The sequence below is a fragment of the Priapulus caudatus genome, unplaced genomic scaffold, assembly GCF_000485595.1.
Source record: "Priapulus caudatus unplaced genomic scaffold, Priapulus_caudatus-5.0.1 Scaffold271, whole genome shotgun sequence".
NCBI lineage: Eukaryota > Metazoa > Priapulida > Priapulimorpha > Priapulimorphida > Priapulidae > Priapulus > Priapulus caudatus.
The window spans coordinates 52,354-62,851 of NW_014577332.1; the positions used below are offsets into that span (position 1 = coordinate 52,354).

The 10,498-nt window shown below is 43.8% G+C and overlaps 1 protein-coding gene across 1 annotated transcript; it reads left to right on the plus strand.

The window, feature by feature from the left end:
- Positions 1-2,344: 2,344 nt before the first annotated feature.
- LOC106808372 (general transcription factor 3C polypeptide 1-like) lies at positions 2,345-5,647 on the plus strand. The gene is made up of 6 exons (XM_014811072.1): positions 2,345-3,236; positions 3,514-3,722; positions 4,097-4,239; positions 4,412-4,537; positions 4,900-5,020; positions 5,597-5,647. The coding sequence occupies exons 1-6, from the start codon at positions 3,185-3,187 to the stop codon at positions 5,645-5,647; spliced, it is 702 nt and encodes a 233-aa protein (XP_014666558.1). The 5' UTR covers positions 2,345-3,184.
- The last annotated feature ends 4,851 nt before the right edge of the window (positions 5,648-10,498 follow it).

Consider the following 10,498-nt stretch of genomic DNA (forward strand, 5'->3'; position numbering starts at 1 on the left):
AACGTGTACCAGACTTGTACTACAGAAGTGTACCCTAACCCTAACACTAACCCTAACCCTAAACATACCTCATATAAAAATATAAACATAATACTAAACAACCTAAAACTACCTCGGGTACATATCTGTAGTACCTGTTACGACAACGACCCTTCGTGCGTTAGTAGTTGCATTCGCTTCTTGTTAATAAATATAGTTGCAGTAGGATCAACATTGATGAACTTGCCACTACTTTGGCAAAGCTAGCTCTAGTACTATAGCCCGCCTACATTGACTGCTGCAGGCCTGCGCAGTCAATGTACGCGGGCTATAGTACTACTACTACTACTACTAACTACGAGTATGGCAAAGCTTGCCAAGAACTGAGTCTGACCGCTGACGAACGTGAACATAAAACTAGTTTCATATAGCACCATTTGGGATTTTGCTGAAAGTTAACTAATACAGGTGACTAAACACATTAACCACACGCTAATTAATGAAACACATATTGACTTAGAAACTATAGAAATGGTCACATTCATATTTTATCTTTTGCGATATCGTTACATACAATCTAAGAGGGCGCCGCCATATCGGTCTGTCTAATTACCGAAAGGCACCGAAAGGCACCGTAAGGCACCGGAAGGCACCGGAAGGCACCGAAAGGCACCTAAAAAACACCGAAAGGCGCGATGAGAACATCAAATTTCACCGGAAGAAGCAGTCCGAAGCTGAAATGTCAAAAAAAATTCCACCGAAATGCCCTAAAAATGACTGAACTCGGCCCAAAATGAGGTACACAAATAATTAATTCACAGCCAATGTTTACATGCCACAGCGCCATCTCTTGGATGTTTTATAAGTAAATATGGTAATTTTCAATAAAATAGTGCGTTTTTTCATCAATCTCTGTGTATACATATATGTACCTCGGGCACATATCTGTAGTACCTGTTACGACAACGACCCCTTGAGCACTATACTAACCTTTATACTATACTACTAGTACGGGGTAGTGTGCTACATCATACACACAGCTAGCTATAGTACTATAGTCCGCGTACAGTTGCCGCAGCCCGCAGGACTATAGAACATTCTATTACTAGTACTATAGTAGTAGTACTACTAGTGCTCAAAGTAGCGTTTACACACCCATGTCGTGAGTTTGGTTAATGTGGGGGTACAGTCTTAAAAATTGACAGAGGTCATCTTGAAGGTGTTGTCAACTAATTTTGAGCAAGAAAGGGGCCATTTGTTGTCGCAAAGGTGCGACAATACGTCCTTTCACCCAGCAACCTCACCTTGTTTTGACCATTTGTCACGATTTCACGGCTCGCGTATTTCACGCGATTTCAGTTAGCATTTATGTCCTGCGGTTTTGTCCACAACCAACACAACCCGCCCACCCCTCCACGTGCGGAAATTCATGCATGGTTCCCGCTGACTGGCGCCACCAAAAATGGCCGTTTGAAGTTCGTAAATAATGTTCGTTCACAAGAAATACCGCAAGTAGACCATTTCAACGATAGTTAGAGGTTAAATTTTAGTAGCTGATATAACTTAAGACATTCATTTCAGATAAGAGGCATTAATTGCCTACCACAGACGTTTTATAGCTACGAGTAACCGTGAATAAGTTGGTGCCGAGCATTCGTAAAAGAATGTTCTATAGCCTTGCGGCAACTGTACGCGGGCTATATAGTAATATAGTACTAGATACTACCAATAGTACTAGAGCTAACACACAGCCTACCGTATCGACTATGCAACTCCACATTCCACCTATGCCACGTTTCCTGCACTGACTGTGAGTGAGAAGTGACAGGGCTTTAATTGAATTGTAGAGTAAAATAGGTGGGGGGAGTAAAATGTGTTATATATTAGTCATTTTCCGAAGAAACTTCACACCCATGCAAAAATTTGTGCACATCCCCTAAAATCATATCTGGCAGCATAATTGATGCCATCATTGATGACAAAAAATCACACTTTATGCATGTACTAGATACAATTATGTAATCCAACAAGATTAGGTTTGGTTACTACTCTTGTTGGGTTACATTATTGTATCTATGCATGTATGTGTGAAGTTATTGACAATTGCTTAAAAATACTTGCAAAATTTATACATAATATATTTTTACTTCAATATTTTACCATTGAAGTCCTGCCACCTCTATAAGAAATTGAGTTTGTTAGAGGTTGCCACACCAAGTTTGTTAGGTAGGTTGTGTGGATGATGTAACACACTACTGCTGCTCTAGTATAAATCATGTACATGCATTTTTAGCTCATCTGACGTAGTCAGATGCAGCTTGTAGAATCGCATGATCGTGCGTGCGTGCGTGCGTGCGTGCGTCCGTCCGTCCGTCCGTCCGTCAACAGTTGGGCACAAATCTTAACCGCTCGACGTACGGTCACATGGTAGTGTCACACCTGGTTAGGCTAGGGTTCGGGGTATGGTTAGGGTTAGTGAAAGTGTTCGGTAGGTTTTAATTAAAATAAAAAACAGCACCATTACTCTGTGTAGCAGGTGTATTGAATACTATATGGTGTCATTGCACACTGCAGGAAATAGAGCTATCCTACCGTAAAAACTATGCTTTTAATAGGTAGCACTGGCTAACAAAAATAGTGTTATTATGAATGATAGGAAGTAGTAATTTATGTACAGTGGACCCCCGAGATACGAACGGCTCGACATACGAGTTTTCAAGATACGAACGACCTGTTGAACGTAATGTATTCGACAAACGAATAAAATTCAACATACGAACGTCTTACGAATCGGCCAATCAGGGCATAGGCCTAGCACGCGCTCTTTTGCTGAGTCAGTTTAAGTACGTGACTCGTGACTACGTGATTGAATGTGGTTGTGCTCTCATGATTGCACTTGCCATACGTAAATTGCTGTACGTCCTATATAGGGTTTGAGATACTACAAATCTGTACGAACAAATCAAGAGCGTATAAAGAAGTTCTTTATACGCTCTTGAACAAATCTATATGAACAAATCTGTGGAACGAATTAAATTCGTATCTCAGGGGTCCACTGTATTTTCATTTATTCTCACAGTGGTAACTATTCAGTAAGTTCCCAGAAGATGTATGATGACAACGTGTATACTAGAGAACAACTCAAGTGCTACATCGTGAAGATCACAGTTGCTTGCTGAATGCTTAATTTATTGGACATTCAATCATGGATTTTCTTGAATCATGCTTGGATGAGATAGCATTGGAAGGTCTTGATGGTAAATATTTTGTTTTAAACTATGGGTATATTGTAATTTGTTACATATGTTTATATACACTATATATATGTTTTTATACATATGGTAATCCTGTATATACACCATTAACAGGAAACAGTGATTACATCAAAAGTGACAATTATGAGCAGGTGGCCAGCTGATAGAAGTGGTTGCTAGTACATGTTCGACTGTATATTGTCTCATAGTTTAATGCAGGAGAACATATGATACAGTCTTGCAAATGACTCATGTTGGGCATAATTGTGTTATTGTGTAGGTGTCACGGTCAGTGTGCTATGGATGCGCCTTGGCAATCGGCAGGACTTCCCTCTGAAGTTGGACGACGACTCGAAGATCTATATCTGGAGCTGGTTAAGTCGCAGCACGGACGTTGAGTTCTATGAGCTTGTAGAGCTGCGGCACCCCCTGGTGCTGACCAACCGTTTCCAAAATGTCTGCCCGAATGCGGGTGTCATTGTAGAAGTGGTACGTGTTGTCATTGAACAGTGAGTTCACACACTGTTGCCAGTAAATGACAAAAATGAAAGACAGCAACCCCTAAAAAATCATTTAGAAATTAGAGCATATTTCTAATTATTTCAATTTAGATTTGTGTTACGGCATTGCACTGTGAGTGTGACAACTAAATTTGGTAACATCTGTCCAAAATTAACACTAGATCTGCCCAAGTTTTAGTCAATAATCTGTAATAAACCAGCCCTAGTTTCCTTATTAACTACTTGTTTTCGCCATAAACTAAGCCAAAGATTGCGAAGCAAAATGGTGCTATCACAAACAGTGGAGTTGATGCATCACAGCAGAGAGAATGCCAACCCAAAAACTGTACCTTTCTCATGTAGGAGCCACCCAAGGACATCTATCCAATATCAATAGTGAACAATGACGGAGTCAGGGGATCATGTTCGACCTACAAAACGAGGCACAACATTACGGCAGAAATACGTACATCACCGCCGGTCGCGCTCTCACAGGCGATGAACACGTAAGCGCCAATGTATTTCTCCGAAGATCAAGTGTTATTGCATCTAGCATCACATTTCACTTATATCAGCATTTTCAATATCGTTTGTCTGAAACGTATTATCGCATCCGAGTTTGTGCACTAGACTTTAGGGAAGGTAAATTTACGGTGATGATTTTTGTGCGTGTTTCAGATGGGGAGACGGACTCGTGATTGTGGCAAGTCAGCCATGTCGAGAACTATCCATCTACGGACCAGAACAACGACCGGCGTTAGAGATAAATGACCTACAGTACTGCATCCTGGAGCGCGTTGGTAGGTAGGTGTCAGTATTCATTCACATGTTTATGTCACTACTTTACTTCAGTTTATTTCCATGACAGAGTGGCTAACTTCTTTCTTGGTCATCATCATAACAGAGACATCTATTATGGCAAATCTCACTGGTCATTAGAAAAAAACGTTGCACAGTACTTAGGTGTCGAGATGTGACTTTATTGAGTAGTAACCAAACACTCGTGGAATAAAGCCAATGCAGACTACCTAATAACATAAGAAAAATTGCTGACTATCTCTTTTATTACTGCTTGGATATTTAGTTAGCGGATTCCATCTTACTAGAGGGGTTTTTATGTTGTGAAGTTGTTTTCCAGTCGTAAATTATTGTGATGTGTTTTCAAGGTCGCGCTACTTGGGTGAGGTTACCCTCGGCCTAGCCAGTCTGACAGTGTTTGGCGAGTCGCCAAAGAGCATGTTCTACCACCTAAAGCTTCTGGTGAGAATGGGTATCATAACAAAACAGGTGAGCATCACTATGACTCACTGAACTGTGAGTAAAATGCAATGTTTTAACATACATCCTTGGAGATTATGAACAAACTTACTCATGTCAGAACGTAGATGGAACCTCTCCTCTATGTAAATATATGGCGTTAGTTTCTAACGTAACTGGACATTGCTCGCTGCATTACGAATCGATACTAATTTTAGTAGCTGTGCGCGTTTGGAACGACACATTGGCGTTTAGAACGACGCGTAGCGAGTGTCACGACACATTGGCGTTTAGAACGACGCGTAGCGCGTGTCACGACGCGTTGGCGTTTAGAACGATGTGTAGCGAGTGTCACGACTCATTGGCGTTTAGAACAACGCGTAGCGCGTGTCACGACGCGTTGGCGTTTAGAACGATGTGTAGCGAGTGTCACGACACATTGGCGTTTAGAACGATGTGTAGCGCGTGTCACGACACATTGGCGTTTAGAACGATGCGTAGCGCGTGTCACGACACATTGGCGTTTAGAACAACGCGTAGCGCGTGTCACGACGCATTGGCGTTTAGAACGACGCGTAGCACGTGTCACGACACATTGGCGTTTAGGCTGAGAGCATGAATGGCTGGGAACACGACACCAAACCGTTGTCCAGTTGATCAACCAACAGGTGGACTGCGTACAGTTTTCTTTGTTTTCCGGTTACCAAGCTTCACGTACAGCTTTTGTAGTTGCCAGTTTTGCTTGAAGTGGAAGATGAGGTTGACAAAGACATCTGTGTCAGGTGAGTCAACCGAGACTGATTGAACCCCGTGTTTCACAACACCGATCATTAATATGGAACATGATTCTGTCGTCAGCTTCTTCTTGGTTGCTTGAGAGCTCTGCGATCTGTGTTTCAGTGCCAGCTTACAATATCCTGCATTCACCCCCATATACTCCTCCAAAAGAAGATCTCCTTGTCTGACTCGACATTCTGCAGCATCCACTTGAAGACATACTCCTGCAACCGAACTTTGTTTCAACATTGAGCTCCAGAACATATCAAGATCGACAGGGAGTTTCTGATTGTCAGACCTAATGGTGATAGTGATTTGTTCTGAAGAACTTCTCTGTGCCCGTTCCATTTGCTTTATGATGATTTTTGATAAACATCAAAAAATAAATGTCTATTCTTGTGGACTCGGAGCCTGTAGCAAGAATGCTGTTGGAAAGACTCTCAGCCAATTCCCGCGAATGTGTAAAGGCCCATCTTTTTCATCGGCTCCCATGAAGTCCACTATTGTCATTTGTGCGTCACTCTTTACATTCCTTGTCTCCTGTGCGAAGTTGACTGACAAGTTCCCGTGGTTAAGGAGGCTTTATCGGCTTCTTCAATTGATGCCATCTTTACATCAAGTAGTGAGGAACTGGGATGTTGCTGGTCAATTCATACTTCAGGAGTTCTAGCATGCTGTACCCTCTTTATCTAGCATAGTCAATGTACCTAATCTTTCTTCTGCAGCATCCTTTTTCGCCATCGATTTCTTCGCTGTGGACGGAGTAGAAGTACTATTCACCAACAAGAGCCGCAGAGCGGCTGAGCTCATTTCTGGGTCTGTTGCTACGTTATAACTTCAGTCGTGCGTAGTGACACATTTGTTAGGCGCAGATATGCAGATACGCAGTTGCGTACACATCATTGTTAGGCCACGCTCACTATCTCCCCCCCATGCGATTTTGGTTTATTTTATTAAATGATACTTGCCTTTCACTTCGAATTTGTGTCATAGATTCACAGCTATCTATCTTTTATCTATCTATAAAAGATTTCAACATATGAGCATGGATCTCCAAGTTTAATTAGAGGGGGGGGAGTCCTTCTCTCCCACCTCCCTCCCCACTGCGCTCCCACCTCCCTCCCCCCTGCCTCCCACTTCACTCCTCTTGCCTCTCACTTCCCCCTTACCTCCCATCTCCCTCCCCTACCTTCGACCTCCCCCCCCTGCCTCCCACCTCCCATCCCCTTGCACAACATCCTCGCACGACCTAATTGTACCCCGTTTGCCGCTTGCATACACACCGTATCACCGTTTTCCTGTCCCCGTCTCAATTTACTACTCTCTCTCTCTTTATCTTAGACTTTCTCTCTCTCTCTTAATTATATTAAAAAAATTAAAACCCAGCGATGATGCCTTTTACTGCCCCCTTAATAATGCTTTCTTCCTATGCCCCTGAGTGTAACAGTCATAGAAATCATAATATATAGTGTCTCTATATTTCTATGGTAACAGCTTATGTTCGCACAACTGCGTAAATGGATACGCCACGGCCATAGCTACATGATATATGTTAAGATTCAAGATGAAAAGTAAATATTATATATTATAATATGGTACTAGTTATTATTTATTCGTTTAACAAAGTTACATGAGAATAAAATCTAATTTAAACTAGGCCTATAGTTGCCGCGAGATGGCGCGTGCAAGTGTAATCAATAATCAAAGATGGCATCGTTCCTGAAATCGTACAGTAGGTACAGGCTAAAATCCAAGTAAGTATATTCAGGCAGTTGCCCTCAGCTGTGAGTTAACAGGTGCATTGCAGGTTGGCAGGCAACAATTATGATAAGAAGCGTGCCAGCCATGGGCTGCCTGTGTTTTTGCCTCGTGAGCATTCACTGATTCATCATTCAGCCTTCAGGCCTAATGGCAGGGTGCTATAGACAGACTGCTTTAGAAAATCATATGATTTAAGGAGCGTAAACCTTGTTCAACAAACATTTGCCTTTGCAATTAAACTGTGCAACTGTAGCCTCACATTGAACACAGTATGGGCTCTAATAATAGCAAAAGCAGTTCAGTCCTTTGTTGACAGTGAACAAATCCATGTTTAACCCTCCTCTTGAGGGTCAAAAGGTTATCCGACACTTACTCTTCGCATGTCAGCAGAAGGGACATTTCATGTCCTTTCAATAAAGCCATAAAAATGCTAGGTCACCGCTGAAACAAAAAAGTTTTCCAATCGCTCCGTCAGACCATGTCCTCAGAAAATGTCTAAAATCTGCCCTGTGCCCACTGACCTTTGACCTGTGACCTCATTTCGGCACAGTGATGGCTTTTCCTACCATGATTCTATCAGCCGATTCCACACAGCCTAAGTCGAGCCGTTTAGATTTGTGCCCGCAATTCTGCATTTCCTCCTATACCTTAAGTTAAGGAGTGAATGTTCCCCCTTCTTTTACACCTCTTGCACCTTTGACCTTGACCCCCAGCTTCGACATCCCAACTCGTTTTGACGATCCCCCCGACGTCCCGAATATCGTGACCGTACGTCGAGCGTTAAGATTTGTGCCCAACTGTTGACGCCCGGGACGGACGGACGCACGGAACGGACGCACGGACGGACGCACGACGATAGCGATTCTACAAGCTGCAATCTGACTATGTCAGATGAGCTAAAAACAGTCTTGCGGTTGGTAGGGATTGCTATCATGTAGGTGCTTCTCTCTTATCCTGAAATCAGTCTCAATATACTCTTGATAACTCTTCTCAACAATTTCCAGGGATAGTAATCCGTCAACAACCTGCCTGCCGGTATGTCAGCTCCAGTAGCAGATGTTCTGAAGTCCGATTCCAGCGCCGAACGGATTTGTTGAGGAATTTTATGTAATCCAGAAGCGTATTCGCGCACGAACATGGCCAATCTTCGTAGAACTTGGATTGAACTCATGGTGTAGGCTCAGTTCACTGTCATCTTTGTCTCCCAAGTTACACCATTCCAGCAGCTGTGCCACATGAAGATCTTTTTCATGCTTTAGGAGATTCCATAATGCTACTGCCTTCTTTCTGCTCTAGTCATCCAATGATACCTCCAGCAACCTTAGCGGGTTTATTGTAACACTTCTTGAGCTGCCATGTCAAATCCTACTGCACTGCCTTGTCGGAGAGTGTGTACATCACCATCCACCATCTGTAAAGCATCTGTAGATACCCGGGAACATCCTTTGTATGTCCAGGCAATCTTCAAGGAACAGCGTACCCCATCTGCCTATAGTTTGTCGGCCAAACCCGAAGAACAAAGGCATGCACCTCTGCACAGGTGAAACGAAAAGATGCCAATCCCTTGCGAATAGAGTGTGTATAGATCTCTCAGGATAGGATACAGGCTCATCCCCGCGGAACTGCGCGTCTCATCCCCGCCGCAGCGCTTAGGATCAAAGCCAAAGCTGTGGCAGCGCAATCTTGTACCATGTCTCTATCTGCGACTCTTCAGGAATCAAGTAATTGAACAATAGGAACAGAACAATTACGAATAATTGTAGTGCATAACATGCCTGAAATCCATTGACTTTTGATATGAAAATGTATTACTGACCCCCCATAATGTGGCCATTGCGCACATTTGAGTGGTGCGGCAACTCCTAGTCCAACGGTTCTGTGAGATACAGTCCACGGTGGATGGTAGCACTTCGCTCGAAAAGGGCGTGGCCCAAAAGCTATTTCGGCCGTCAGTGGAGAAATGTGTTACGAACCAAATATTGTTCCTGGACCTTCAATTAGTGGATTCATGAAGAGTTTAGTTCTGGACATTAAATTGCATACAAAACCACCATGAGCTACTCTAGTATATCGAATTTCCACATTCCTACGTCTATAATTCCTGTCAGCAGCAACGCTTTTTCACAGCAGAGCAGCCTTCAAAAGAGCAGACATACTTCTTAAACATCATAATAACGCGCTATTTACACTTTCATGGTCCATGTTAAAAAACATGCTCTTTGCCGAGGTGAACAACTGCTGCACTCATTATCATACACTGCGACATTGTGTTAGGTTTGGTAGCCGTCTGCCTTCGAAAAGGCTGTAAAACAGGGCTGCAAAGTGGATGTGCGACATTGTACATCAGCAGCAGCGGCAAGCACCAGCACCAGCAGCAGCAGAAGCAGTGACAGCAGCCAACAACAACAGCAGCAGCAGCAGCAACACCAGCAGCAACAACAAACAGCACTGACAGCGCAGAGCAGCAGCGGCAGCACCAGCAGCAGCAGAAGCAGTGACAGCAGCAACAACAACAGCAGCAGCAGCAGCAACACCAGCAGCAACAACAACAGCACTGACAGCAGCAGCAGCAGCAGTGACAGCGACAGCAGTGGTACTCACTATGTTCTTGCGGACGGAGGAGCAGGGACTGTAGTGGTGAGGAGCCGCCTCCAGGAACTCACAGATGCGCTCGATCATCACCTCGTTCTTCGTCCGCCTCTCGACGTAGAATCGCTTCAGGTGCACCAGCTTGCCGTGGCCCTGCTGCCCCGCCAGGCTGCGATGGTTGTACGGCTGCAGAGACACCATGAAGACGATGCGTTGGAACGGATCGTTATAAACGCTAACGCGCCGTTATAAACGCCAACGCATCGTGACACGCGCTACGCGTCGTTCTAAAAGCCAACGCGTCGTGAGCACTCGCTACACATCGTTCTAAACGCCAACGCGTCGTGACACTCGCTACACATCGTTCTAAACGCCAACGCG

What these genes read in the sequence shown, in the direction of transcription:
- LOC106808372 (XM_014811072.1), top strand. Translation starts at nt 3,185, where the DNA reads ATGGATTTTCTTGAATCATGCTTGGATGAGATAGCATTGGAAGGTCTT. An exon ending in CTCTCACAGGCGATGAACAC is followed by an intron (nt 4,240 to 4,411) that starts GTAAGCGCCAAT and finishes TGCGTGTTTCAG; the next exon opens with ATGGGGAGACGGACTCGTGA. An exon ending in TGGGTATCATAACAAAACAG is followed by an intron (nt 5,021 to 5,596) that starts GTGAGCATCACT and finishes ATTGGCGTTTAG; the next exon opens with GCTGAGAGCATGAATGGCTG.